The 25,154-nt window shown below is 43.3% G+C and overlaps 2 protein-coding genes across 8 annotated transcripts in view; one reads left to right on the top strand and one right to left on the bottom strand.

Moving 5' to 3' along the window:
* The window catches only part of IL17RB (interleukin 17 receptor B), a 41,694-nt gene that overhangs the window by 8,468 nt on the left and 8,072 nt on the right, over positions 1–25,154 (top strand). For 2 of the 6 annotated variants that reach the window (XM_078077062.1, XM_036102548.2), the window contains exons 7-11: positions 1,005–1,147; positions 1,542–1,610; positions 2,602–2,812; positions 3,815–3,913; positions 5,087–7,167. In XM_078077062.1, coding sequence (XP_077933188.1) covers positions 1,005–1,147; positions 1,542–1,610; positions 2,602–2,812; positions 3,815–3,913; positions 5,087–5,634 — 1,070 coding nt within the window. In that variant the 3' untranslated portion in view covers positions 5,635–7,167. Of the gene's footprint in view, positions 1–1,004; positions 1,148–1,541; positions 1,611–2,601; positions 2,813–3,814; positions 3,914–5,086; positions 7,168–23,404; positions 23,526–25,154 lie in introns of those variants that run through there. The other 4 variants (XM_078077069.1, XM_078077058.1, XM_036102549.2 and 1 more) reach the window with 4 other exon arrangements.
* Positions 8,386–23,929, bottom strand: ACTR8 (actin related protein 8). Of its 2 annotated transcripts, none has more exons than XM_078077038.1 (13): positions 23,693–23,929; positions 20,201–20,371; positions 18,593–18,703; positions 17,856–17,960; positions 17,453–17,626; positions 15,302–15,395; positions 14,956–15,088; positions 13,522–13,675; positions 12,648–12,743; positions 11,810–11,950; positions 10,603–10,867; positions 9,705–9,868; positions 8,386–8,665 (listed from the first exon to the last, which is right to left on the bottom strand). In XM_078077038.1, the coding sequence occupies exons 1-13, from the start codon at positions 23,813–23,815 to the stop codon at positions 8,522–8,524; spliced, it is 1,875 nt and encodes a 624-aa protein (XP_077933164.1). In that variant the 5' UTR covers positions 23,816–23,929; the 3' UTR covers positions 8,386–8,521. The 2 variants fall into 2 exon arrangements, with proteins under 2 accessions (XP_077933164.1, XP_077933170.1); XM_078077044.1 differs by lacking the exon at positions 23,693–23,929 and adding an exon at positions 23,492–23,628.

Genomic DNA, 25,154 nt, shown 5'->3' with positions numbered 1-25,154 from the left:
TTTGAATTTTGAAATAAGTCCCTTCAGGATAATCAGTCCCAAGTGTCCAGTTTCCACAGATTTTACAAAGGCGTGTGTAAACTTCTGGGTAGTAGAGTCTTAGGATGCTAATGAGGCTCGTGGTATAAGAGGGGACCAGTCCCTGTCTTTTAGGTACCCTGACCCCACAAGGCATCCCTGTGCACCCTGTCAGACTGAGCTGCATGCAGTCTCCTTGGTGGAAGGCAGACTTGGAGCTTTCTGCTTCCTCTCTTGCCCCCCACCAAGAGAGATCTGGACTATGGAGGGCACGGTGAGTGTGAGGAGCTCTGTGGGCCTGTAATCAGTCCTAGACCCCCGCTCCTAAAGACAGTTCTGAGCTAGGGCCTGAAATGCTCTCCCAGGTGGGGGAAACAATGCACACTATTATCTCTCATGTTCCTGGAAATTAACCTGGTGCTGATTTGCAAGTCACAACAATCAACTGACTTCTTCCCACAGGGTAGACCTGTCCGAGTATCTGCTAAGCGATGAGGCATTTCCTTATTTCTTCACATTCAGTAAAGCCAGCAGAATGGTCTGATGGATGAAGCTCCTAGAACCCAGAATGTTCTAGTAGCTGTAGTCCTGATGCTGAATTCACTTGCTCTATAATCTTAGACATGTCTTGTGGCCCGTGGTTCCTCCTCCCCATCCTGGAAAGGAGAAAATGCTGACCCTACCCTTAACTCAAAATGGATGTTGAGAATAGGAGTAGTAGAACCTGATTTGTGCCTCCCACTACCCCCAGCCCAGGGAAGCTATCTTATGCAAAGCAGTGACATGGGGCCCCTAAACTTTCTTGGGCAGCAGGTCCTTTGAGGTTCTGGGAGCGGTGATTAATAAAAAGTACACTATGCAGTAGAGCCCGTATCTCTTGGGTGCACGATTGCCCGAGAACTTAGATTTGTTTTTGTCAAGCCCTTTGGGGGACTTAAATGAGCGACAGTTTGCAACTCCATCCATGTGATTCTCTCTTGACTCAGGAAGTCTGTGGGATCCAAACATCACTGCTTGTAAGAAGAACGAGACGGCAGTAGAAGTGAATTTTACAACCAGCCCCCTTGGAAACAAATACATGGCTCTCATCCGAAGTAACATTGTAATTGGGTTTTCTAACATGCTGGAGGTACTTCATCCCTTCGTTTCCTAACACCATCCCCCCATCCTCAACCTCCAGCCTTCCTCACCTTGTTGACGAAAAATGTAGACGCTCTCGCCCTGGACAGGCTCTCAATGTTAACAGAGCGCAGACAGGACTGTCCATTGTCCAAATGTGCTAGGCTCTTTCGATGCTTTCAACAGAGAGAAGCAAGTCCCTGGGAACATCCCTGGAAATGTCCCCGAGAACCTAAAACCAACCAAAAGTAGACGTTTCAGAAGTAGGAAATGAATGGTTGTTCACAGTCTCGTCAACTCAGAGTCAGTGTGGGAAGAGCGGTTCCCTCCCTGGCTGTGTTTGTTGTTGGCCTCACTTGTCTGGCTCACGTGTCTTGATTTTTGTCTCACGTAACCTGCACCAGAACAACCCCCCAAGTCGAGCTTCGGTGGTGATCCCCGTGACGGGGGAAAGTGAAGGTGCTGTGGTCCAGGTAAGGCTTAACGAGGTGTTTGGGGAGGGCCAGGCACGCGGAGACGGGCTGCGGTGCACTGGTCCTTCCAGCTGTTTCCATGAGGTCCCTCCCTCTCTCTCCCTCCCGCAGCACACTCCTGCCTGGCCCTCAGGGCCGTCTGCGGGGCATCCCTGCCTCCGGGGCTACAGAGGCGAGGGCCAGAGCCGACCTCAGGGTCACGATTCCCTCTGCTTTTATTCGTGGCTGTTGACTTGCCGTTTTTAGTCACAGAGCCTCAGAGTAATTCTGAGACAGGAGTACCATTTAATTTTCCCAACTGCAAAATGAAGCAACAAAGGATTGGAAATCAGAAGGTTTGGGTGGAGGTCAATGTATGAACTTTGAAGGGCAGCCGCCTCCTTTGACTCCCCTGGGAAGCAGGAAGCTGGGAAGCAGGAAGCTGGACCAGTAGATGCTCTCGGGTCTCTTTCAGCTCCGAGTTTATGATGTGGGGACATCGAGGGTCATAGTGGTACACAGCCACGCCCGAGGTCTAAGTAGCTTTTGTTTCTCATCCCCTGGGACATAAAGGCAGTACTCAGAGGGAGCAGATACCTGTCAGCATATTATGACGGCATCCCTTTTCCAGGGAACCAGACTTTCCTAGTCCCCAGGGATGTGTCTGTCAACAGGAGCTCTACTGCTCTGGGTTTTTTTAGAGGAAATATTTGTATATGTATTAGGAGGTGACCTAAACCCTTTTAGATAAGGAAACCAACACGTTAGCAACACGTACAAAGTTTAGGTTCACAATTCAGGAGTTGGAAGGTGTTCGGTCTTGGGTCACTGGTTTGAATTTTAGGGCTTTGTTATGGAAGTGTGCCCAAGGGAAAAAATGTCCTATTACCATGCCAGGGTGGGGGTGTGGTTCAACCCAAAAGAGAAAGGGTTTTGGTGGACGTAGGCATCGTGCTGAGGTTTTGCTCTGAAGCATGATGGGAACTTCCTGGGCCTCTTGTTTTTCCCTCAGCTGACTCCGTATTTCCACACTTGTGTCAATGACTGCATCCGACGCAAAGGAACAGTTGTGCTTTGCCCACAATCGGGCATGTCCTTCCCCCTGGACAGTCGTAAGTGCCCACCATTTCCGCTCGGTCGTCAGAGAGGTTCGGGACCCGAGGGGCCCCACCAGTGCCACCCCATTCGCTGTGTGCCGGGGCGTGCACCTGCCCTGCGGGAGGGTAAGGACCGGCTGGGGTGCAGGGGCAGAGGGTGAAGCCGCGCCAGACTGGAAACAAAGGTTCTATGTATGAATTCACGGCAGGATCCTTTATGAAACAGGATACACACAAGAAGGGGGGGATAAACAGTGCAAAAATGGATGTGCAGGGTGCCACAGGGATGGGCCGGAAAGTCAGGGGCGTTAGAGGACCGAGTACGGAAGGGAAGGGGCATTTCACAGCACTCTGGTTTTCTGACCAGTCTCCGTGGCCCTGGCCTAACTGTGACTGTAGCTTGGTGTGGTCACACAGCCAACATTTGGATAACAAATTAGCCCCCAAAGACACGCCTCACTGATGCCTGAGAGCAGCATGTTTGGGGAAACTGTCTCTCTGCATTTAGAGATGTCAGTTCTCTTGTTACAGACAAATAAAATGTTCGCAGAACTAGCCTGGGGTGGAGTCAAAAGTTAGAAAGTGTTATTCTTAGAAACTCAGCGGAACAAACTGAGGACCCAGGTGCCTGGCAATTCTGACTTCCGTGTGGGCACAGTGCCTATGGGTTCCTGAGCTTACCTGACCGACATGCCTGTGGGGGGCGCCACTACCCCCCATGTTTGTCAGTCTAACAAAACAGCCTTTAAAAATGGCATGTGTGTGTACTATATATTAAGTAATCGTGCCCACAATAACATCAATTCATCAAAGAACAAAAAAAACCCTGAACGTCAACTCCGGTTACCACAGTGAAAATGCCTGCACGTATGTGGAGTAAGAAGCCAAAGTGATTTTGGGGGAACTTTCTTAACCTCCTGGGTCCCATATCCCTTTTGAGCATCTAACAAATGGCCTGAACACTCTGTGGAAAATCGCACCAATCTGCAGATCCCCTAGAGGTATACTGCCCCTAGGTTTTATAGGAACCTAAACTTCTACAAAGTATAGAGTGAAAATCTTGGCTTCCAAATAGGAGGTACATATGGTTTTGTGTTGCTGAAGGTAAATTAACTTTGTTTTCTCCAGGCAGAAGCATGCTGGGCGGCTGGCTTCCTCTTCTCCTCTCAGCTCTGCTGGTGGCCACATGGGTGCTGGCCGTTGGGATCTATCTAATGTGGAGGCACAGTAAGTGTGAGAATTCAGTTCTCGAAAGACACCCGAATGAGGAAAAAAACACTTTTGAGTTTTTTTTTTTTTTTTAAAGACGAGTCCTCTAGAGGCAGTCACATTTTGGTGTTAGGACAAAAGTCAGGTAGCACTGATATAATCAGTGCCGTAGAGCTCTCCACAAATACTGGTAACAATGGCTGGGCCACATCTGCCAAGGCGAAGCAGGGATGGGGACCTCCCAATCTGGTGACTACCACCGGTGTCATTTTTACCGAGGCGTCTACAAGGACTGCTGTGGGCAAAAGGCAGCTAATAATGAATTGCGTTTTGCCTCTAATAGGTACTCCAAGCTAGTTCCTACTTTTTTAAAAAAATCTTCCATGGCGTAAGAACAACACTCACTTGAATTCATATACTCTAGGGACCTCGCCAACTCTAAAACATCAAGGATTTGAATACAGTAATCAGAGTATTTGGACAGATACACTGAAAACCTCTGCTTCTCCTCTTCTCCACACGGAGACAAAACATAAATGCACCTTTTGAGTCACTTGTGATGTGGACAGTACAAGATTAATCTCATAACCTAAGTAAGAAAGCCATGTGGAACTCTGACCTTGGGAATACTCCAGTTTGGGGGATATGGTTTGGCCTGTTATTAGTTACAGTACTTTCGTATGTAGTTTCTGTTGTAGAGCAGTTCTAGCTGAAATGGGGCACCAGTTAACCTTACGCAACCACAAAGAAACTTTACCACCTGTAGATAGAAGATGGTCCAATTACTGAGTTGACCCAACTCAAAACGTGATGTGAAGGACAGGTCAGGTGGCCCTGTTCGTACAGGACACTGAGAATAGTACAATTACAACCACTCACCTAAAAAAAGTACCTCAAACCTAAACCGCCTCTATGAATTTACTTGAAAAGATATGGCTGAAGAGGATCTATTTAGTGATAAGAACTTGGAAAATACATCTCTTAAAGCATCTTTAAGGATTAAACATCAGTGTGTTTCAGGTGATACGTTTAAAATGAACATCGGGGACAGTTTCCTTTCTGGCAGTAACAACGTCGCTGGTGCTCAGCCAACATTCCCTAGCAAGGGATCATTTATTAATGGTGGTTCAAACCAGAGTGAAAGCCTGCTGTTTGCTGTTCACAGACAACAAATGCTTTCTCTCCCCACAGAATGGACCAGGAAGTCTTCCTTCCCTACTACCACGCTCCTGCCCCCCATTAAGGTTCTTGTGGTCTACCCATCTGAAATTTGTTTCCATCACACAGTTTGTTACTTCACTGAATTTCTTCAAAACCACTGCAGAAGTGAGGTTATCCTTGAAAAGTGGCAGAAAAAGAAAATAGCTGAGATGGGTCCGGTGCAATGGCTTACCACTCAGAAGAAAGCTGTGGATAAAGTCATCTTCCTTCTTTCCAATGACGTCAACCCCAGGTGTGATGGCACCTGTGGCAGGAGTGAGGGCAGCCCCCATGAGAATTCCCAAGACCTGTTCCCCCTGGCCTTTAACCTCTTCTGTAGCGATCTGAGAAGCCAGACTCCACTTCACAAATACATGGTGGTCTATTTTAGAGAGGCTGCTACCAAAGACGAATACAGCGCGCTCAGTGTCTGCCCCAAGTACCACCTCATGAAGGATGCTCCTGCTTTCTGTACAGAGCTTCTCCGTGTCAAGCAGCAGGTATCAGCCGGAAAGAGGCTGACGGCCTGTTCCCTGTAGCCCACCCGTGAGAAGTGAGGGGCCTTGAAGCCTTCGGACTCCTCCAATTACAGGGGGAAAGTATCTCAGATGATTCTGAAGTTTCCTGTATGGGCTATGTGCAGGGAGATTTTATATACAGCTGCTTTATTTAGCAATAGGAATAGGGAGGATTCCTAACTGAATACATACGCCTTAGTTTAAGCAAAACTTTTATGCCAAAAAAACTGTTACAAATACTACTAACTACTGTAGCATCAACGGATGGACAGAAACTAAATTTACAATTATAAAGCTAAATCAACTTCATACCTAGAAGTCCAGGAGAATTATAATGCAGAACTATAAGCAGTCTGATAACACAATGGTAAAGCATCCTCCAGCCGAATACCCAGTCCTGAATAGCCCATGCCCTGCACAGTAAATAGAACTGTTTATTTCTCTGACACTCTAACCTTAGTGAATACCAAATTTAAGAAAGCCTTTCCTCATTCACGAACTTCATGGGTGAAAAACCCTCTATTACATACAAAAGCCATTTTTAAGAAAACCGAAGAGTAAGAAGCCGAACTCCTCTTTGCTGACCAGATGACGCAGTACCCGTGTAGCCACTTACATTAGCCGGCACTTGCAGAGGACCGTCCTGCTCTGAGCTAGATTCAGGTCCTCTCCGAGTCTTGTACACGTGACTTTTAATATGGACACCGACATCCATTACCTGCAGACCTGATGTCTACTTTAGCCCAGTTACCTATTAGAGGTTACTGTCAAGAATTCAGAGTTTCTTGGTTATGTGACTTCTCATGTTCCAAAACACAAGTAATTCCTGCTCTGTTCAAAGTCAGCACTCTTGAAGTAATCTTTTTATAAATGAGTTATTATAATGGTTTACTTAAAAAAAAAAGTACCAGAGAGCTAGGTATGTATGGTATTTTAAGTCTTCTGACTTTTTCCTCTAAAAGTATCTTTCTCTTAATGCAGAGGTTACCAAGAGGCCATTTATATTAGTGTGCGGTTTTTCTAGGAATGCTTGTCTCTCTCACACAGTACGATACTGAATCTGCCCTAGAGTGTGGATCAGTTTCCACTGGATGCCTGTTAAAATGTATTTGTGAAGGGCTAAAATTATCCTTAAAGGGCCAGGTCTTATGGATAAAATAAAAATCAAAATAAGGAAGCACTGAGTGAAAACTCACCATGTCCAACTTCACAAGTAGACACTTAGTAATCTGAGGCAATATGTTTAATGTGGTTAACCTCACTTACTTGTCATGACCAGTTTTTACCACACTTAAAAGTGCTGGTAACAGAAGGACACAGCTTATGTCAAAAATTGGACCAGAAACCAACTTCCTCTGAATCAACATCTACCAGTTATAAGAGCAATAGGTTATTATGTAAAAAAAAAAAAAAGATACACAAAAATACATTTTGCTTTTGGAACTAGGTAACCATTAATAAATTGTGTTGAAACAGCTCAGAAACATAAAATCAACATTGTATAAATTTATTTTGTTAAAAAGTTAAAAAAATAAAGAGCATACAATCTTCAAATTGAAGGCACCTATCTTCAACAGTACCAACAAGGTAAAATCATTGTTATACCGATGGACTCTTCTTTGTTCCTCACCTACTGATCACATATATGTAGGATACTCCTTGTTATGCAAATGCTCCAGGACCAGCATTTCTCCATGCCCTGAGACTTCTAACCATCCTATTCTACATTCCATTCTTACCTCCATCTCTTATCCAGCCCTACTTTTGTCAGCCCCCCTCCCCCTCCGCCAGTCCCATTCCACTCCCATATCTTCAGTTCTGGATGAGCAGATGGTGGACGCAGATGCCCAGCAGGAGTGGCAGGAATCAGGCATTCCCCGTGCTCCCAGGTCTCTGAGCCCCCAGGCTGTGCTCACTGACCAGCTTCTGTCTCCAGACAATGCCTTGCCTTCCTCTGGCCCGGGGCTCAGAAGGCTTCACCAAGGCCTGGGCCACTGGTGCTAATAGCTGTCTGTACTTAGATTTCGCTTCAGACTGTTCACAGATTAAGGTCAAATGATCCTACTGAGCACAAAGAGTTCCAAAACCTTTCTCTTAGTTCTTCAGATAAAGGAAATTTGGGGACTTGATGATTAAGTTGGTAGTAATAAGGTGACCAGCAGTCACCTTATTCATCTGCACAAGTTAACAACTATAAATTACACCTGAATTGTTTCTACTTGGCTTTAGGAAGGAAATGGGTTTTCCTTTTCAGTTGTTGTCCTGTTTTGGTCAGATAAGGATTGTTTTCTTTCCCTAAGCCCACCCTGAAGCATGTGGAGTAACCAAAGCCAACCAGCCCATCCTTAAATCTTTGCCTTTGGAAATCCAGAGCTCAACTGGTCACAGTCCTTTTTGTAATCCAATAGAAAAAGAAAAAAAGAACCTTTTCTCTCCCTATTTGGAATTCTAAGAGCACCCCTGAGTCGAAACAATGTGTGCCTGCTGTAACACGTGAGGGAAGTGGCCTGGCCAGTTCTCAGGATTCAGGTACCCGAGCCATAAACCCACCCCTTGTGGCTGTGTGATTATCTGATGACACTGAGGTCAACTTAAGCCAAGGTGTGTGCATGGGAGCCACTCAACAGCAACATTTCACATCATCAGGGAGCTCCTGCAACCCTGAGAAAGGGGCAGGAGCATTTACCACTGAAAAGTAAGTTCATATTTATTCGTAAATGTCCTGGCTACAAAAGCAGCTTATAATTTCACACCAATGTCCTATTGTCAACGTAAAAGTTAAAATTCATTTATTTCCCATGAAATTTAAGCATCTAAGTCAATAAATTAAAATATATATATTCTCCAAGAGTCTTTTATATACCAGGAGGCCTATTTTTGGTCTGTAATAGTGACTTTCTGCCCATTTTCACCAGACAAAAGCAGCTCGCTCTCGTAACATGCGGACACCAAAGCGCTGCCATTCTCTCTGATAAATCCACAGTTCCTGTGTGGTGTCCAAACAAGCCAACACGGCCCCTCCTTTCCATGCAATCAGCCGGGGATCCATATCCTAGGGAAGTGATAAAGGTATTTCAGCAAAAGCGGACAAGACATATACTTAATCATTTCCTTGAATTTGGGGGTAAAAAAACCCTGCTGAATCAATACCTAAAAAGCCAAATTTTTCAACGTGCATTAAAGACTCATCCATACAGGACCCATGAACTACAGACATCTTTCTGTTCCAACCGATAAGAAAACTTTAGTGTTTCTTACTGAAGATGCTACTATTCACTATTATTCCACAAATAGGCCCCATATGCAGGAACATACATATAAGGAAATCATAGAGTGGAATAAATATATCCCATAACCCCTTCCTCAGGATTAAAATTAAATAAGAACATCCCCAGGAATTCGTGGGATATAATGAAATACAGACACAATCTTTTTCTAAATTCCAGGGTTTATGTTTCTTTCCAAGATAGTTCAAGCCAAAAGATGCCCTGCTCCAGGGCCAGCAAAAGATCCTTAATATGACAACGAAAACTGGAGTTGTTGTGGCCGATGGGAGACCAGCCAGTCTCTCCCTGCCCCACCCAGTCCTTTTCCAAAGGCATGGCTTTTGGGAAGTCGGTCATGCTACTCTGGAGAGCACAGCAGGGACTAACACCCAGGACTCCAGGACCCTAGCCCAAAGCTCCTTGCACCAAATCTGTGACCTACTGAAATTTTTCCACTTGCCCAAACCCTTAATTAAGAGTTGCCCAGACACGGGGTGCCTGGGTGGCTCAGTCGTTAAGCGTCTGCCTTCGGCTCAGGTCATGATCCCAGGGTCCTGGGATCAAGCCCCGCATCGGGCTCCCTGCTCAGCGGGAAGCCCGCTTCTCCCCCTCCCACTCCCCCTGCTTATGTTCCCTCTCTTGCTGTGTCTCTGTCAAATAAATAAATAAAAAATTAAAAAAAAAAAAAAAAAGAAAAAAAAAGAGCTGCCCAGACGCAAGCTCATGGCTCCCAGGATTTTATCTGTCCACATACAACATTACAATTAGAAATAATCAGTCCTGGTTTCATTTGCATATAATCCAACTGCACCATGAACAACAGACCTTGGGCCTTGTGATCACATCCACATTCTCAATAATTCGCCTGAATGAAGGTGGCATTTTGTTGAGAATTCTGTGCTGCAGAAATTCTTGAGCTTTATGAAACATCAAACCACCTCCCACCACGAGGATGGAACTGTACATCTTCTTTTTGGTATCATCAGATGCTGAAAAGACAATGATAATCCTTCAACTCTTTTTCTCCATACCCACCACCACCCTGGGCCAAGCCACTGCCATCTCGTTTGAACAACTGTAAGAGCCTCCTCAAAGGTTTCTCTCCAACCCATACTCAACAATGCAGACAGAAGAATCTTGCAAAACACCAATGTGAGCATGTTGCTATCGCACCCTCCACTCTGCTACTTGCAGGATTAGGACCAAAATCTCTACAGGGACCTACAAAGTCCAGTGTGGCGTGACCACACTGCTTCTCTAGCTTCATCCTGGCCCCTGTCCCCCCAGCCACACTGGCCTCCAGAAAGGCCTCTTCCTTGCCCAGAATGCTACCCTGTGACAGGCTAACCCCCACTCACCTCCTAGATCTCTCTTAAGTGGCTCTTCCCCAAGAAAGTCTTCCCTGCCAAGCCTCCCACCCTCCACACTTCTTCCTCCTAATAAAAGTCCCTTATTAAATCCATCAGAAGCTATGAAAGTCAGTATCCTTTAGTTCGACTTTGCAGCACCTGCCATAGTTGTAATTTCCCATTTGTGTGACAATTTAACTTCTTTGGTCTCCTCTAGTACACTATATGCCCAACGAGGCCAAGAACCAATTCCTAATACCGGACAATGCAAGCACAAAGCAGGGGCTCCACAGTTTTTCAATGCATATGCTATGCTGCACAACCACACTCTAGCTTGAACCCATTCACCTAACCAGCTTCCGAAACATGCTTACAACAGCAGTCGATGCTGTGAAGAATGGCTTTATCCAGGCCCAGGGCTTTCCCTTCAAACAGAGAGATGGCAGTCTTCCTGGACATCAGTGCTGTGAGAGCCTCCTCAGATTCATTGCCAGCCATCAGACAGTCTCCCTGGGAGGATCCCAAATCTACCTCCTGGGCATGGAGTCTTTCTGGAAGATCAGAAGACTGGCCACGAAGATCCCCTTCAAATCCAATGGGTTTGGATGCAGACTTTCGGTCAGCAGTAGCTTTGGCAGACTTTAAATCAATCAAAAGGACAATCAAGTGGATGGCAGGACTAGAACAGAACAGTGTTGATGTTCTCCAGCTAGAACCCACCCGTCCCTACTGCACTATTTTACACTACTATAAAGCAAAGGTCCATCACTGTGGTGCAGAGGGAATGCATGCTAGTATACAGCCAACCACCTGGACCCACTCCCAGATCACCTGGGAGTGAGACGCAGTGTACAAAAGATGAGGATGTGCTGACAATTCCAAAGCAGTCACTGGCAGGCAGGGCAAGTCTCACGACCTTACTATCACTGGTTGGATTTTAAAACTGAAATGTCAGCGTACATGGACATTTCCCCCTTGAGCGGAGTTTTTAAGTGGAGTATTTTGGTAGGATTCTTGCACCTGTGGCTATTTATGGAATCCTCATTTTCAGACCTTATCTAACCACCTGATGCTCAGGAACAAGTACTAGAGAAGGTTTAGAGCCCTCCTCCCTCCATCATGAGCTGCTGTTTCATTGGCAAATAAGAGCTTTAATTTGTGCCCCCGCATCAGACATCCTATTACTGGGATCATTAGCTCTGGACAAAAGAATTCAGCTTTTTGCCTAGACCACATACTGTTTACATTATAATTTTTAAAATAGGTGAGGTTTTACTGAAAATATTCCCTACTGAATAAACGTTCAAAAGGAAATAATGTATACACCAAAAAGTAGTATCTTCATTAAACTAACTTTTAAGTGTGTGGACTGGTATTCTGAAAATTGGATTAACGTCTACTGAATGAAGAAATCTGTCATCTGGATTTTAAATTTAGACTTCATTTCATCTACAGTTCTAAAAACAGTATTAGCTTTGGTATGCACTGCAGACTGCAGTGACTGCAACAATCCGTTAATGATGGGCAAACTTCTCCTGCAGGGGCAAGGGTGTCTCTTCTCACACCAGAATCCCTGCAGACCTGTTCCTGCTTGCTCTGCGTGGCCAGCAGGTAATGCTCATCATGAGGATCCTCAGGGTCTCCCTGAGATCTGTGCTGCAAAGTTGTCATTTTCTGGCCAACAATTCCAAAAGTTGCTGGGTAAAACAAAGCCATTGGGGCCTGTGCAAGGAAGGAAAAAAAAAAAGATCAACCAAGGCCACTGCCTTCTGAAAAAACTGATCCATTAAATTCTGTTCTTCAAAACAAAACTGACAGATCAGATCCTAGAAGGTAGACTAAATAAGCATTCTCTTTTGGGAGTAGCATTATTTCTTCATTGCACAAGAGGCCAGAAAACTTATAGAAATCATCCAACTCAGTGAGTGATATGACACCAGGGAGAAATGACAAAGCAAATGTAATGCAAGTGCCAGGGCACCTAGGTGGCTCAGTTGGTTAAGCGCCTGCCTTCAGCTTAGGTCATGATTTGGGGATCCCGGGATCGAGCCCCATGTCAGGCTCCCTGAAAAGGAAGTCTGCTTCTCCGTCTCCCTGCTCCTTCTCACTCTCTCTCACTCTAAAATAAATAAAATTTTAAAAAATGTAATGCAAGTGCCCAATAAGCTACTTTATAATTTCTTAGAAAAGTACTCCTATCGCTAAATAATAACTAATCATACAGTGGCTAATTAAAAAGATGGTCCTCAGATCTATTTTAATCTGTATTCTATTGGTGGCTTAAAAGCTGGTTTAGGAGACAGTCTAAACCAGTTGACATTCTGACCTCATGAAGTTTCAGAGAAGTACACATTCTCTCAGTCTGACTGAACCTGGCTGGCTTTCATTCTGCCCATGAAAATATACAGCTATGTATTACCTGGAGTTTTTCATCTCCTAATCGAAACTGGTAAAGCAGGGCAGGGGAATCTGGATGTCGAATCTGAAACTCATGATCCTGAAGTCCAGAAATGTCCTGATTCCAGGAAAAGATGCTGTCAGTGAACCAGTAAAAGTGCATGTAAACTCCTCAAATGACAATTAAGCCTCTCCACCATCTGAATCTCACCTATAACAAGGCTGCCCTGTGACTTTCTACCATTTCTTTTTTTTTCCATTTCAACTGGAACTTAGTAAAATAAGAGCCCAAATGTACTTGCTTCCCTTTTAACACTTCTGAAATTTCTACCATTTACAATTTTTCATTATCGATAAACACTAACACAAACACAGACCCAAATCAATAAGCCAATTCCCTCAATAACTGGGAAATGATACCCAGTCTTAGGTTTCTCAAAATTTCGTTATTCAGAATTAGATTGCTTGAAAAATGTCAGGGAAAAGAAAAGGTCTGAAACAGAAAGCTTAAAAAAATAAGAATCCACATATGGCAATGATAACATGTTGATTGTTCACAACACTAAGAAAGTGCTTCAATTGATACCATTTTATTAAATGTCTGTACCTTTACATTAATTACACCTAAAGGTTTATCTTCATCTTGATCAAAGATCCTAAAGAGAGACAAATTTGCTAAACACTCTTTCTTAAAAAACCAGCTAACCAGAGCCTGAGAAACAGCTAACAGCTCTGACCTTACCAAAACACTCTCACTCCTTAAGAACTTTAATTTCAAGGTTCTCTCAACTTGGGTTGAAAGGGTAGCATAATACTATTATATTTTTAATTGCCTTTTAAATATCTTAATTTTTTCTGGAAACAAAAATAATCAGCAATTTTGATTTTACTCCCACCTGATCTAAATGACAGAAAGTTTCTTTAAGGTGCTGCAGAAGAAGACAATCCATTTTATTTGTTAGCTGGCATTCTCGGTAAGGGAACCCGGCTCGCTGCATCAGCCAGTAGAAACACCTTGACACGTCAGACCCCCCATAGGCCAGACAGAGCCTAGAGTTAGAAGCAAAGACAGGTGGGTAATCTGTTGGTCAAGAAGGTGCAAAGGGCATTTCAAAAACTCAATCAGGCACAGTGAAACATAACAAGTCTCAAAAGATGTTTATGGTAGGAATAAAAAATGAAAGGGCAGGATGGATGGACGGGAGGGGGAAATGGAACCCTAGCAAACAACCAGTGGTGGGCACCTAACAGCAGTCATGCTATTTGCAAAAAAGTTCCCAAGAAACAGAATACCAAGGACTAAATGCAACTCATTTCTGAGTCACTGTGTTTACCATATGATAGTTGTCTGCCTGTCTATACTCCTCAGTCTATCAAGCTGACAGGCGGTGACACAAGACAAACTCTCAGGAGAAAACCTGAAAGAATACACTACCCACTAACTGAACAGTTCTATGACTTGGAAAGAGCACCGCTACGCTATTTTAGGGGTGGGAGACCGAGGCCCAGTGTTTTCTCCATATTCTGAGAACCAATGGCATTAAGTAATACATAAACAATGGATAAGCCAAATTAACCTAAATGTGGGTTTTAGAATGCATCATAATTTGGGGTGGAAGGCAACAGATCAACCTTTCTTATGGACTGCTTAGGCCCTCTTTTAAATGTTTCTATACCCTGCATCTCCACCTAAGGGACAGGAAGAACTACAGCATCCTGAAGAAGCCATCCGGGGAGCACAAAAGTGCTGCAGAGAACCTGTATGTGCACTGCCTCAGTGTGCTCACCCGTGCTGGGCTTGTCTCAGGAAGGACAAGCAGCAAACCCGCTCCTGAGAGTTATTTTATTACCTCTTGTATCAGGGATGACATCACGAAGGGACTTGACCAGAAAGCTACTCTTCACTCACTGAACCATTATGACAAAAGCAAATACTCACAATGCTAGACAGAGAATTCAGACCTGAAAACCTCCTTCCCCAACATGACTTGCCTAAATAAAGCTTTGCCGTGAGCACGACTTGTATCTCTACATCAGACCACAGCCAAACACAGCTAATATATATGCTGCCTCTGTGGGAAAGCACACAACGCAAGCTAGGATTTTCAGGAGCTGCTGATGTGAACTCATAGCAGAGAGTTCTAACAGGAAGGATAAAATCAGGGGTTTATAGCCTTGCTAGAATTTGCACTTCCACAATCTGGGTTTCCTATGCAAACTCTGAATATATAATTCCTTATAAAAATTTTCTTTTTAACTTCTGATGTTTTATAGCTGAACAGGCTGTGAGGGGAGAAGGAGCAGAGAACACAACCTTCCAAGGTCCTTACCGAGTATTCCGATGAGAGACCCCATCCTCCACACAGCACACACTTGTCTTCTGGTCTCCAACATCCACAATACAAGTGCTGCTTAAACCACTTCCAAAGGTGGCACACACAGACTCTTGATGGACCACAATCCCTGAAACACAAAGGTAGAGAAGCAATCAGCTAGGGAGCAGTAAAGATCCTAAGACAAATCATCAATTAAAGTCTGGGAACCCCTGGGCAATCAAGCACGGCTGATCCCCTCAAAATAAGCATTTCAATAAAGCAGTGAATCAGATTAACTTTGTCGGTAAAAAAGAAAAACAATCTCATTTCAAGTAGATTTCTCTGGAATATCCAGACATACCTGAAAAACCCATCTTCATTAGGATCATATTCACTAATTCTTTCACATGCTGTTTATTATAGATATCAGGAATTAACAAGATACATCTATAATACTAAAAAAGAAGAACAAAGGAAAAAAAAAAGAGAAGACGGTTAATACTAAAGTCAGGTCAAAATAAATGTCATTACACTTGTCTTCAGGGAGAATTCGCTCTAAAGGATGGCAGCAATGGTTAGAGGTCCAGAACAAAAGCTCAAACCTCTCTTTTAGGTTTAACGAAAAACAGAAAATGTTGAAGTTGTGTGGGTTTTTTTCCTTTAAATTATTAAAAACTTGTGAAATGGTATCACAACCCCAGATTTCAAGATATACTACAAAGCTATAATAATCAAAACAGTATGGTACTTGCACAAAAACACACAGATCAATGGAACAGAACAGAACCCCAAAATAAACCCATACTTATATGATAAATTGATCTTCGACAAAGGAGGCAAGAATATGCAATGGGAAAGACAGTGTCTTCAATAAGTGGTGCTGGAAAACTGGACAGCTACATGCAAAAGAATGACATTTGACCACTTTCTTACACCATGACAAAAATAAACTCAAAATGGGTTAAACACATAAATGTGAGACCTGAAACCATAAAACTCCTAGAAGAAAACCCAGGCAGCAAGTTCTTTGACATTAGCCCTAATTTTTCTAGATATGTCTCCTGAGGCAAGGGAAACAAAAGCAAAAATAAACTACTGGGGCTACGTCAAAATAAAAAGTTTGCACAGAGAAGTAAACCATCAACAAAATGAAAAGGCAACCTACTTAGCTGGAGAAGACATCTGCAAATGATATATCTGATAAGAGGTTAATAGTCAAAATATAGAAAGAACTTATACAACTCAACACCGGAAAAACAAGTAAGCCAATTAAAATAATGGGCAGAGGACCTGAATAGACATTTTTCCAAAGAACACAGACAGAAGGCCAACAGACAGATGGCCAACAGACACATGAAGAGATGCTCAACATCACTCATCATCAGGGAAATGCAAACCAAAACCACAATGAGGTATCACCTCAACCTGTCAGAATGACTACTTATCAAATAGACAAGAAATAATAAGTGTTTGGTGAGGATGTGCAGAAAAAGTGGGAATGTAAACTGGTATAGCTACTATGGAAAACAGAATGGAGATTCCTAAAAAATTAAAAACAGAAATACCACACAACCCAGTAATTCCACTACTGGGTATTACCCAAAGAAAACTAAAACAGTAATTTGAAAAAGATACATGCACATCTATGTTCATTGCAGCATTATTTACAATAGCCAAGATATGGAAGCAACCTAAGTGTCTGTCAAAGATAAATGGATAAAGAAGATGCGGTACATATATACAATGGAGTATTACTCAACCATAAAAAGGAATGAGATCTTGCCATTTGCAACAACATGGGTGGACCTATAGGACCTTATGCTAAGTGAAATAAGTCAGAGAAAAATAATTACCATATGATTTCACTTATATGCAGAATCTAAAAAAACCAAAACAAAAAAAGCAGAAACAGACCCATAAATATAGAGAACTAACTCATGGTTGCCAGAGTGGAGGAGGGAGGGGGATGGGCAAAATGGGTGAAGGGGAGTGGGAGATAAAGGCTTCCAGTTATGGAATGAATAAGCCATGGGGATGAAAGATACAGCAACACAGGGAATATAGTCGATGGTACTGTAACAACACTGTATGGTAACAGATGGCAGCTACACTTGTGGTGAGCACATTATGTATACGGTTGTCCAATCACTGTGTTGTACACCTAAAACTAATGTAACCTTGTGTCAACTATACTTCAATTGAAAAAGAAAACAAAACAAAACCTTGTGAAATCAAAAATAAGACAACAAATGTGAACTGAAAAAGGTCCAGAGAGAAGGTATAAACATGAGCAAGCTTGCTGGTTGCAGAGCAGTAGGGACACCACAGAAACAAACACAGTAAGAAAAAGAGAAATCACCAGAGGTGAAGTCAGTGAAGAAGGAAAGCTATCCTCAACACCTTAAGACTGAGAATGCTTCAAGGACACTAGATTACAAACAACCCAGTAATACATACTTTTACTGATCAAGAATCTTAAAGCCAATCCAAGTAACTGTGAATTTTAGCTCACCTTTAAATCTTTCAGGGGGATTTCCAAGTATTTTTGGATTGCGTGAGACCATATTACTTCAATATCCGCCAGAACAGCCGTAAGAGAGCCCCCAGGTCCCGGGTGAATATTTAACTGACCTCTTCTGATAGGCCAGTGAATATTATAACAGTCCAATGGGTTAACGTACAAGGCCTAGAAAAGATGGGGAGATGAATACATTGTTAAAACTTCTCTTGGGCTTTTTTTGGATTCACATTAAAATATCTAAGGCCAGAGTTATGATTAACATTTGCTGACTATTCCAAATGTTGAGAGTGGAGTATCTAACATCACAGGAGCCTGTGTGAGTATCCAGGTCTGCAAGGAAGATTATGAATTCTAGGAAACAACTAGAACTGGATGGCACTGCAAAGTTCCCTACCTCTTCTCCCACCAAAAACTCTGGGTGATGAGATGTGTTTGTCCACTTGTTTCCAGAACAGTGATCTAAAATTGCAGGTCGCATCTGCTTGTTGTAGGAGCGTGCCTGAAACACCAGAAATACCAGAAACTTCTCTGAATTTATGTAAGAAAAAAAGGGGAGGGAAGAGGAGAAATGTAGTATGAATTCTCTTTTCTCCTCTCTCTCACAGACCAGATACAGCAGCAAAAGTTAATCACAAATCCTACATATTTGGCAAAATACTAACTCGTCACAAAAAGATTCTCTTGGCCTTTTCCAAAATTGTGATTTTTCCCATGGTTTTAATAACCTAGGCTGTGATTCATAGCCAGTCCAAAATTAATATTGCACTCTGTTTAAAGCTGAATATACATCTACATATTATACCAACTCATGTCCATTTCTAATAGTATTTTTTATCATATTAAAATGGCAATTATAGTAAGAATATTGCTTCCCACCAAGATCCTGGGATTAGACACTTAAGACTCTCAAGTAAACTACGAATTTTTATCAACTTGCCACAAGAAACACTGTCTTTTAAATTATTTGGCTTGCCCAAGCATTTATGACATTGATTTGGGTATTCTGTAGGTGGTTATGAATGGTTTTTCTTTCTTTTTTAAGGAAATCCCATCTTTAATTTGCATAATGAAATCAAGGGAGCACATGAATAGCACTTATGACAGAATAAATCTGAAGAGTTAAGACTGAACCTGTTCAGGGGACACAGGAATCCGTCTTGTGCCATTTGACATCTTTTTAGACCATATTGCTTGATCCACCATTTTAAGGCCATTTTGTCTTTGTTCATTACTCTCTGGTTTCTGGGGGAAAAAAAATGAAAGATGAGCAGCACAAAGGATTTAGTGAAAAGAGAAAGCAATGTGGCAAACTACTGATTTAATCCACCAAGAGGAAATGCTCCCTCATAGAACCATGAGAGACGATGGACTCTGAAAAACAAACTGAGGGTTCTAGAGGGGAGGGGGGTGGGAGGATGGGTTAGCCTGGTGATGGGTATTGAGGAGGGCACGTTCTGCATGGAGCACTGGGTGTTGTGCACAAACAATGAATCATGGAACACTATATCTAAAACTAATGATGTAATGTATGGGGATTAACATAACAATAAAAAAATTAAAAAAAAAAAATGCTCCCTCATAAACAAGGAACAGCATTTCCTTAATTTTTGCCATATGTATCAATTTTAATAATTGTAAGTAATCTTATTATTTATAAATAAAAAAGTCAGAAAGGAACCCTCACCATAAACCAACTATTTGCAAAAATCTATAACCTCAAGTGAAGTTTAAGTGATAAAATTGTTCACGGCCCTAAGCACTGGATAGCTACTTAGTATTTACGAAGTATTTCAGAGACTTTTCCAAACATCTACATAATTCTCATATTTACAATTTTGTAACAGTGTTATATTCACTCGGGTTATTTTGTTTATTCAGCAGGTATTCAAGTCCCTGTGACATTGTAAAAAAACCATCTATAAAAAAAAAAACCAATTATAAATATCTCCATGGAAAGTTACTGTTTTCTATCAACTTTTACTCCTGAGATTTATGTCCTATAGAACTATAAAATCCAAAGATATAAATGGATTTAAACTCTTATACCCTCAAGTTACACTTAAGCTTCGAAATGGACTTAGGTAGTCTTCCAGTTATGCTAAAAAAAGTGGAACCCTAAATAAAGCTTACTAACAGAAGTGTAGACACTTCAAGTTCCTAAAACTATCTTTCATCTAAAACTTAAAAGTGGATTACAATGCAATATGCATATTTTAACACCTACCATGAAAAATTCTTCTGATAATTACTATCTGCAAGGTAGGATAATGTAAATGCTAACTGCAAGGATATATACAGTCTTGCTTTTAAATTATAATTTGATCTAAGATTGGAGAAAATGATTATAACAATTCAATTTGCTCACGGATTGAAAATACAAACTCAATATAAACTCTAAGTATCTGGAAGAGAAAAATGTGGCTGTTAAGAGACCTTAATGCATCACTTTAAGTGACTGACAATTCTGTATCTCCCATTAAAAATCACCTTCATCAATACCCAATTCATACTGATGGGTTAAAATAATTTTGATTTGCTTTTGTCATAATTATTTCTTTACAATCTAAAACCATAGCTCACACGAAAAATGCTATTTGTAACCCTGAATGATGTTATTATTTTAAAACACATTAAAGCTATGAAGATGTTAATTCAAATATACACAGTATTCTTGAATGTCTAAGCTCCCCCAAGGAAACAACCTGGGCTTTCTCTCCAGATCCTCCATTTCTGACTTACATTTAGTCCTTCCCTTAGGAGCCAGTTGTCCTTGTATAGTGGCTGCCCTTGTTGTTTGTGTCTTCGTGCAATGACATGAGGAATGCTAGCAGGAAGTGTGTCTGTGGCTCGACCAATCCTTAAGGTTGTTGAACCTGGATGTATGACCACAATGAAGTTGCTCTGGATTTGCTGCAAATATAAAACACAGGAGTGTGACCTTAGTAAATAATATACAGGTAACAAGTTAAAAAACATACAGGTAACAGGCTAGACTAAGAAGTGAGTTCCCTGTAATGACTATCAGACTCACAGGTATCAAAATAATTCAGTGAAGGTAGCTCTTTGAGAGGCGTCCAATTATTGCTCTCTACCTGAATGCAAACTCATTTCATATTTCTGTGCTCCCAGGATCTGACTCACAGTACACAGGTCAACATCTGTTTAAATGAACAAAACCATAAATATCCAATGCAAGTTAACCTACAATTACCGAGCATTTCTGTGCCAGGTACTGGGGGTACAATGGTGACCAAGACAAAATCCTGACCACGAGAGAACTTGCAGTTTACTAGGGGAAACAGACAAGGAGTAAGTATAGGGAATACTACGACTAGCAAAATACTAGCTAAATCTGAATCACCTAAAGATGTTTGTAAATAAAAATCTAGACTCTAAGCCTCCACTACAAATTTTCTGATTCAGAATTTCCAGGGAGGGAGCCTAGATATCTGCAACTTTCAAAAGTTCCTGAGGTGATCAGTATGATCCCTCAGGTTTGACAATCACTGGTTGAACAGGTTAGGGGAGAAATTCACATAAGCACAGAATTATTATTTTGTAATGCTGGAAAGTAAGACTTTATACAGCAACCACTTCTGAGTGTATGCATAAGCCACATTTTGTTCATTGTTTTTAAAACACTTTACCCCTTGTTAGTTCTGTGCTATTCACCTAATCTGGCAAAAGTTTGGGGTTAAAATGCCAGAGTTCACTATTCTATCCTCATAGGTCAGAAAACTTCGCTGCATTTCACAATCCATTCTTGGGAAATGGTGGTGAACAAGAAATGAGAAAGCAGCATATATCAGGACAGTGGAGTGATTCCTGTGAGCTTTACTTTTAGATGGTAATTGTTTCATATCTGTAATTTGCAAGGGGGGGGCAGAACATAATCTGAATCAGTTTGGGAACCTTTACCTTGTAAACTTACTGAGGGACCCAGAGTTTCAGCAGAGACCAGGGGAAGAAGGGACTCTGACAATCCCTGTGACAACAGGATCCCCTCTGTGGAGAGCCACCATTCCTACACGACTCCTTAGCCTGCACCTACTCAGCCCCGCCCTTGAGCTACAGTTGTGTTTTCTTGCATGTCTCCATTTAAAACATTTCCATAGCTTGCCCATAAGAAAGTCCAGAACCTGTGAGATCAAGATTCTGTCTATTTCTCTAGCCTTACTCGACAACCACTTCCTTTCTGGTCTCTTTAATCTTCCCAATCTAGATCTCCCTTGATTTCTTAACTCACCACGCTGACTTCTAGGTCTTCACACAGGTAACTCCCCTTGCCTGCTATGTCCTTTCTCCCTGGTAAATCTTATTTCTCCCTTTAGTTCTGAAGTTAAATGTCATTAAACTAGGTTTGCTTATCCCCTGGAAATATAATTTTCATGGCACCTGTCATGCTTGTAATTATTTACTGCCTGCCCTCCCAACACACAAAAACCTTCATGTAAAAAGGGATCACTTCCGAATTGTTCACTACTCTATGCCCAGGCACACAGGACCCTAGGAGGTGTTTGTTGAATGCACCTCTTTCACGTGGTTGGCATGACGTTAAATAGTACTTCCCAAGCTTTTTTGTGCTATGCCAGACCTTTGTGCAGTAGATTGGAGTAAAAAGATGAAGCTGCTTGCCATCAGGGATACCTGTCCCTCATTTACAGCACACAGGCTGCAGCACATTGACTGGAAAGCTCTGGGGTTAGTAATGGCAGTTTTCCAAAGTGTGGACAAATATTTTTTAATAATTACATATTTATTTTAACATATTAGGAAAAAACTAGCCCGTACATCCCACAAATCATTTCCCAAATATTACTGCTTAAATAAGACTGAGTAAAAAAGTTACTAAGCAACTAATGGATATGAAAAAGCCACAGAGAACATGGAAAAACTAAAGGGTGTTACACAACTGACTGAAGTTAAGGAAATGCTGCTGGCCCTGTTAAGGGCCCAGGCTCTGCATTCACAGGTTTGGCTTCAAATTCATACTGCACCACTTCCTTGCTCTGGATGAAGTTCCTACCTCATAGAGTTATTGTGAGGATTAAGCTAATCATGTAGCTCAGCCTGGCTAGCTCTTCCGAAGTTCTCCACTGCCTTCCGGAAGAAAGCAGACTCTGGCTGACTCTCATAATAGCTTCTGCTAAGATCTCCAGTGTCACCTTTTGCCCCTTCTTCCTCACTTCCCACATCCTGATCACCAAAACTTCATATGCTCTCCTGGCCCAGGTCTCTTCCACACTGTTCTCCTTCCCTGAGATTCCCCCTGGCTAACTCCTAATCGTTCTTCAGGTCTTGATCCTGAAGTCACGTCCTTTAAACCGTCCCAGGCCATCGGGGCCAGAGGAGGTACCTGCTGTATGTGCCCAATATTTCCTTATGGCCTTAAGCACTAGCCCATCCCACGCCATGCCCTAATACCTGCAGCCCCACGCCCAACTGTGAGCTCTACCTTCCTGCCTCCCACTCACAGAATGAGAGAATCCTAGAGGGTGGGAACCGCAAGCCCTTACAGACCATCCAGTCTGCTGCCTCAACTAGACGGGTGGAGAAACTGAGGCCTGTGCAGCAGTAAGAACCACCCTTGGGGTTTACCGGGAGCCCGCACGGTGCTATGTATCTACAGCTGCCTGGCCAGCTGGGTGTTATCCTTAACCCATCCACCAGTTAGGAAGCTGCCTCAGAGATGTCCAACATGAAACTGAGCATTTCAATGCCTCCTTACTTCAGCTGTGAATTTGCCCATTTTCCTACGGCAACGTTGATTTTTTTTTTTCACTGATCAGTAAGAATACACACACACACGCACACACACACACAGGGCCTTTGCTTGCCATGCAACTGCAAATAATTTTTTCGGGTTAGTAGGCTTTACTCTTGTTCTGGTTTTGACACACAAACTCTTCATGTCTATTTAGACAGTCGTCTGCCTTTTCCTAGCGTTATACTTGGACTCCACTCCGACGTTTCCTTCACAGAGGAATACGCCTGCCCCGCCAACTGTGTCTGCCCGGCACGAAACTCTACCTGCGGTCACTGACACCCCACAACAGCTTGGAAGGTAGGTGAAAGCCGGCTCCCGGGTCCGCGGCCGGCCGGGGACGGAACTACTCCCCGCACCAGCCACCAGGGTGGGGAGGGCCGGAAGCCTCGCGTTGCCGCCTGCTTCCCCTCCCCCGCCCGGCCGGAAGGCCCTCACCGAGGCCCGCCCCCGGCGCCGCGTCTCACCTCCTGCAGCGACTCCGGCACCAGCGCGGGCACGATGGGTCGTTTCACGCCGCGCTGCTCCTTTTCCTTCTCCCCGCCTTTCTCCTTCCCGTTCTCCGCATCCCCCTTCTCCGCCTGGGTCATCGCGGCCGCGGGCGCCCACCGGCCTCCACCCTCAGGACGCGCCGCACCCGCCGGAGCTGGAGGGGCCCCGCGCACGCGCAACCTCCCAGCCGGCTGCCCGGCAAACAAGATGGCCGTCGGGCAGCCGCCCCGGAGATTTCCGGGAAAACGGAGGGGCGGAGCCGCCCGGAGGAGGAGGACGCGGTGGGGTGGGGCGTGGATGGGTGGGTGTTGCTGTGATTGGTCCTGGCGGTACCATGCCCACAGCGGACTTGTTTTTATTTTGAGCGCTCACCAAGGAGCAGCTGGTACCCGGTTTCGCGCTTCGCTCACACCTGCCTCTTCCTGGCTTCCCAGACCCCACACATACTCCTAGTCCTCATACTGCGCTGGTTATGCTCAGTCCAGCCTCTGATGATAAGGTGTTCTTGAGTTAGGGCGCCTCACTCCACACCCCTTGGATGACTTTATCTAGTTTCATGGCTTTACATATGAAGGTAACTCCCAAATACGTGATTCCAGTCTGGAAGTCTCCTTGAGATCCAGACTGATAACCAATTGCCTATTTGGTATCCCCATGTGGATGTCCACAAGGCATTGCAAACTTAAATGAGCGCAAACTGGAACTCTTGATCCGCACCGCCCCCCCCCCCCCGCCCCACCGCCAAAAAACCCCCTACTGCCACTTTCACCAATTCAGTAAATACCAGGTTGATTCTTCAGTTGTCCAGTTCATCAGCAAATCTGGTAGTCGCTAAAATACATCTTGAAAGAACCCACTTCTCCACTCCTACTGCTACTACTTAACCCAAACTCATATCATCTCACGTGGGCTGTAACAGCCTTATAGCCCAAGCCCCTGCTTGGTCTTTCTTGTCTTCAGTCTGTTCTTAATTCGGTTGCCCAAGTGTCAAGTTTTAAAGTATGTAGTTAAGTCAGTACTACAGACCCAGCACTCATTTAATGCCACCAATGTGTTATCTCAAAAATTAAACCCATGCTTTGTTTCCCCTTGCTCATGGAACAGAATCTAAACTAACCACAGCCTAGAAAGCCATTCTTAATCCAGTCCTTGCTACATCTCTAAATTCACCTCATCTCTCTCCTGTTGGCATTTCCAGCTACACTTACTTTCTTCCAGCTTCTCGGACATGCTAAGCCCTTCCCGTCATTGAGCCATCACTCATGTTGTCCCCTTTGCCTTGGGTGCTCTTCCCTCAGCTGGCTTTCTCAGCCTGTCTCAACTCAAATGTTACCTCAGAGAAGCCTCCCTGGTATCTTATTTCCTTTGAAGCAGGAATTAAGTCTGTATTTAACTTGCCTGCTGTTTCCTACACTAGAAAGTAAGCTCCATGAAGAG

Source organism: Halichoerus grypus, chromosome 1 (assembly GCF_964656455.1).
Source record: "Halichoerus grypus chromosome 1, mHalGry1.hap1.1, whole genome shotgun sequence".
Taxonomy (NCBI): Eukaryota; Metazoa; Chordata; class Mammalia; order Carnivora; family Phocidae; genus Halichoerus; species Halichoerus grypus.
This window is presented reverse-complemented; position numbering and strand designations above follow the sequence as displayed.

Excerpts from the sequence above, each read along its gene's own strand:
- ACTR8 (XM_078077038.1), bottom strand. The coding sequence starts at position 23,815 with ATGACCCAGGCGGAGAAGGGGGATGCGGAGAACGGGAAGGAGAAAGGC. Across the intron at positions 18,704-20,200 it reads TCCTAAGGGAAGGACTAAAT|AAACCAGAGAGTAATGAACA; the intron begins GTAAGTCAGAAA and ends TTTTTCCCCCAG. Across the intron at positions 17,627-17,855 it reads AGTTTTTGGTGGGAGAAGAG|GCCTTGTACGTTAACCCATT; the intron begins GTAGGGAACTTT and ends CATCTTTTCTAG.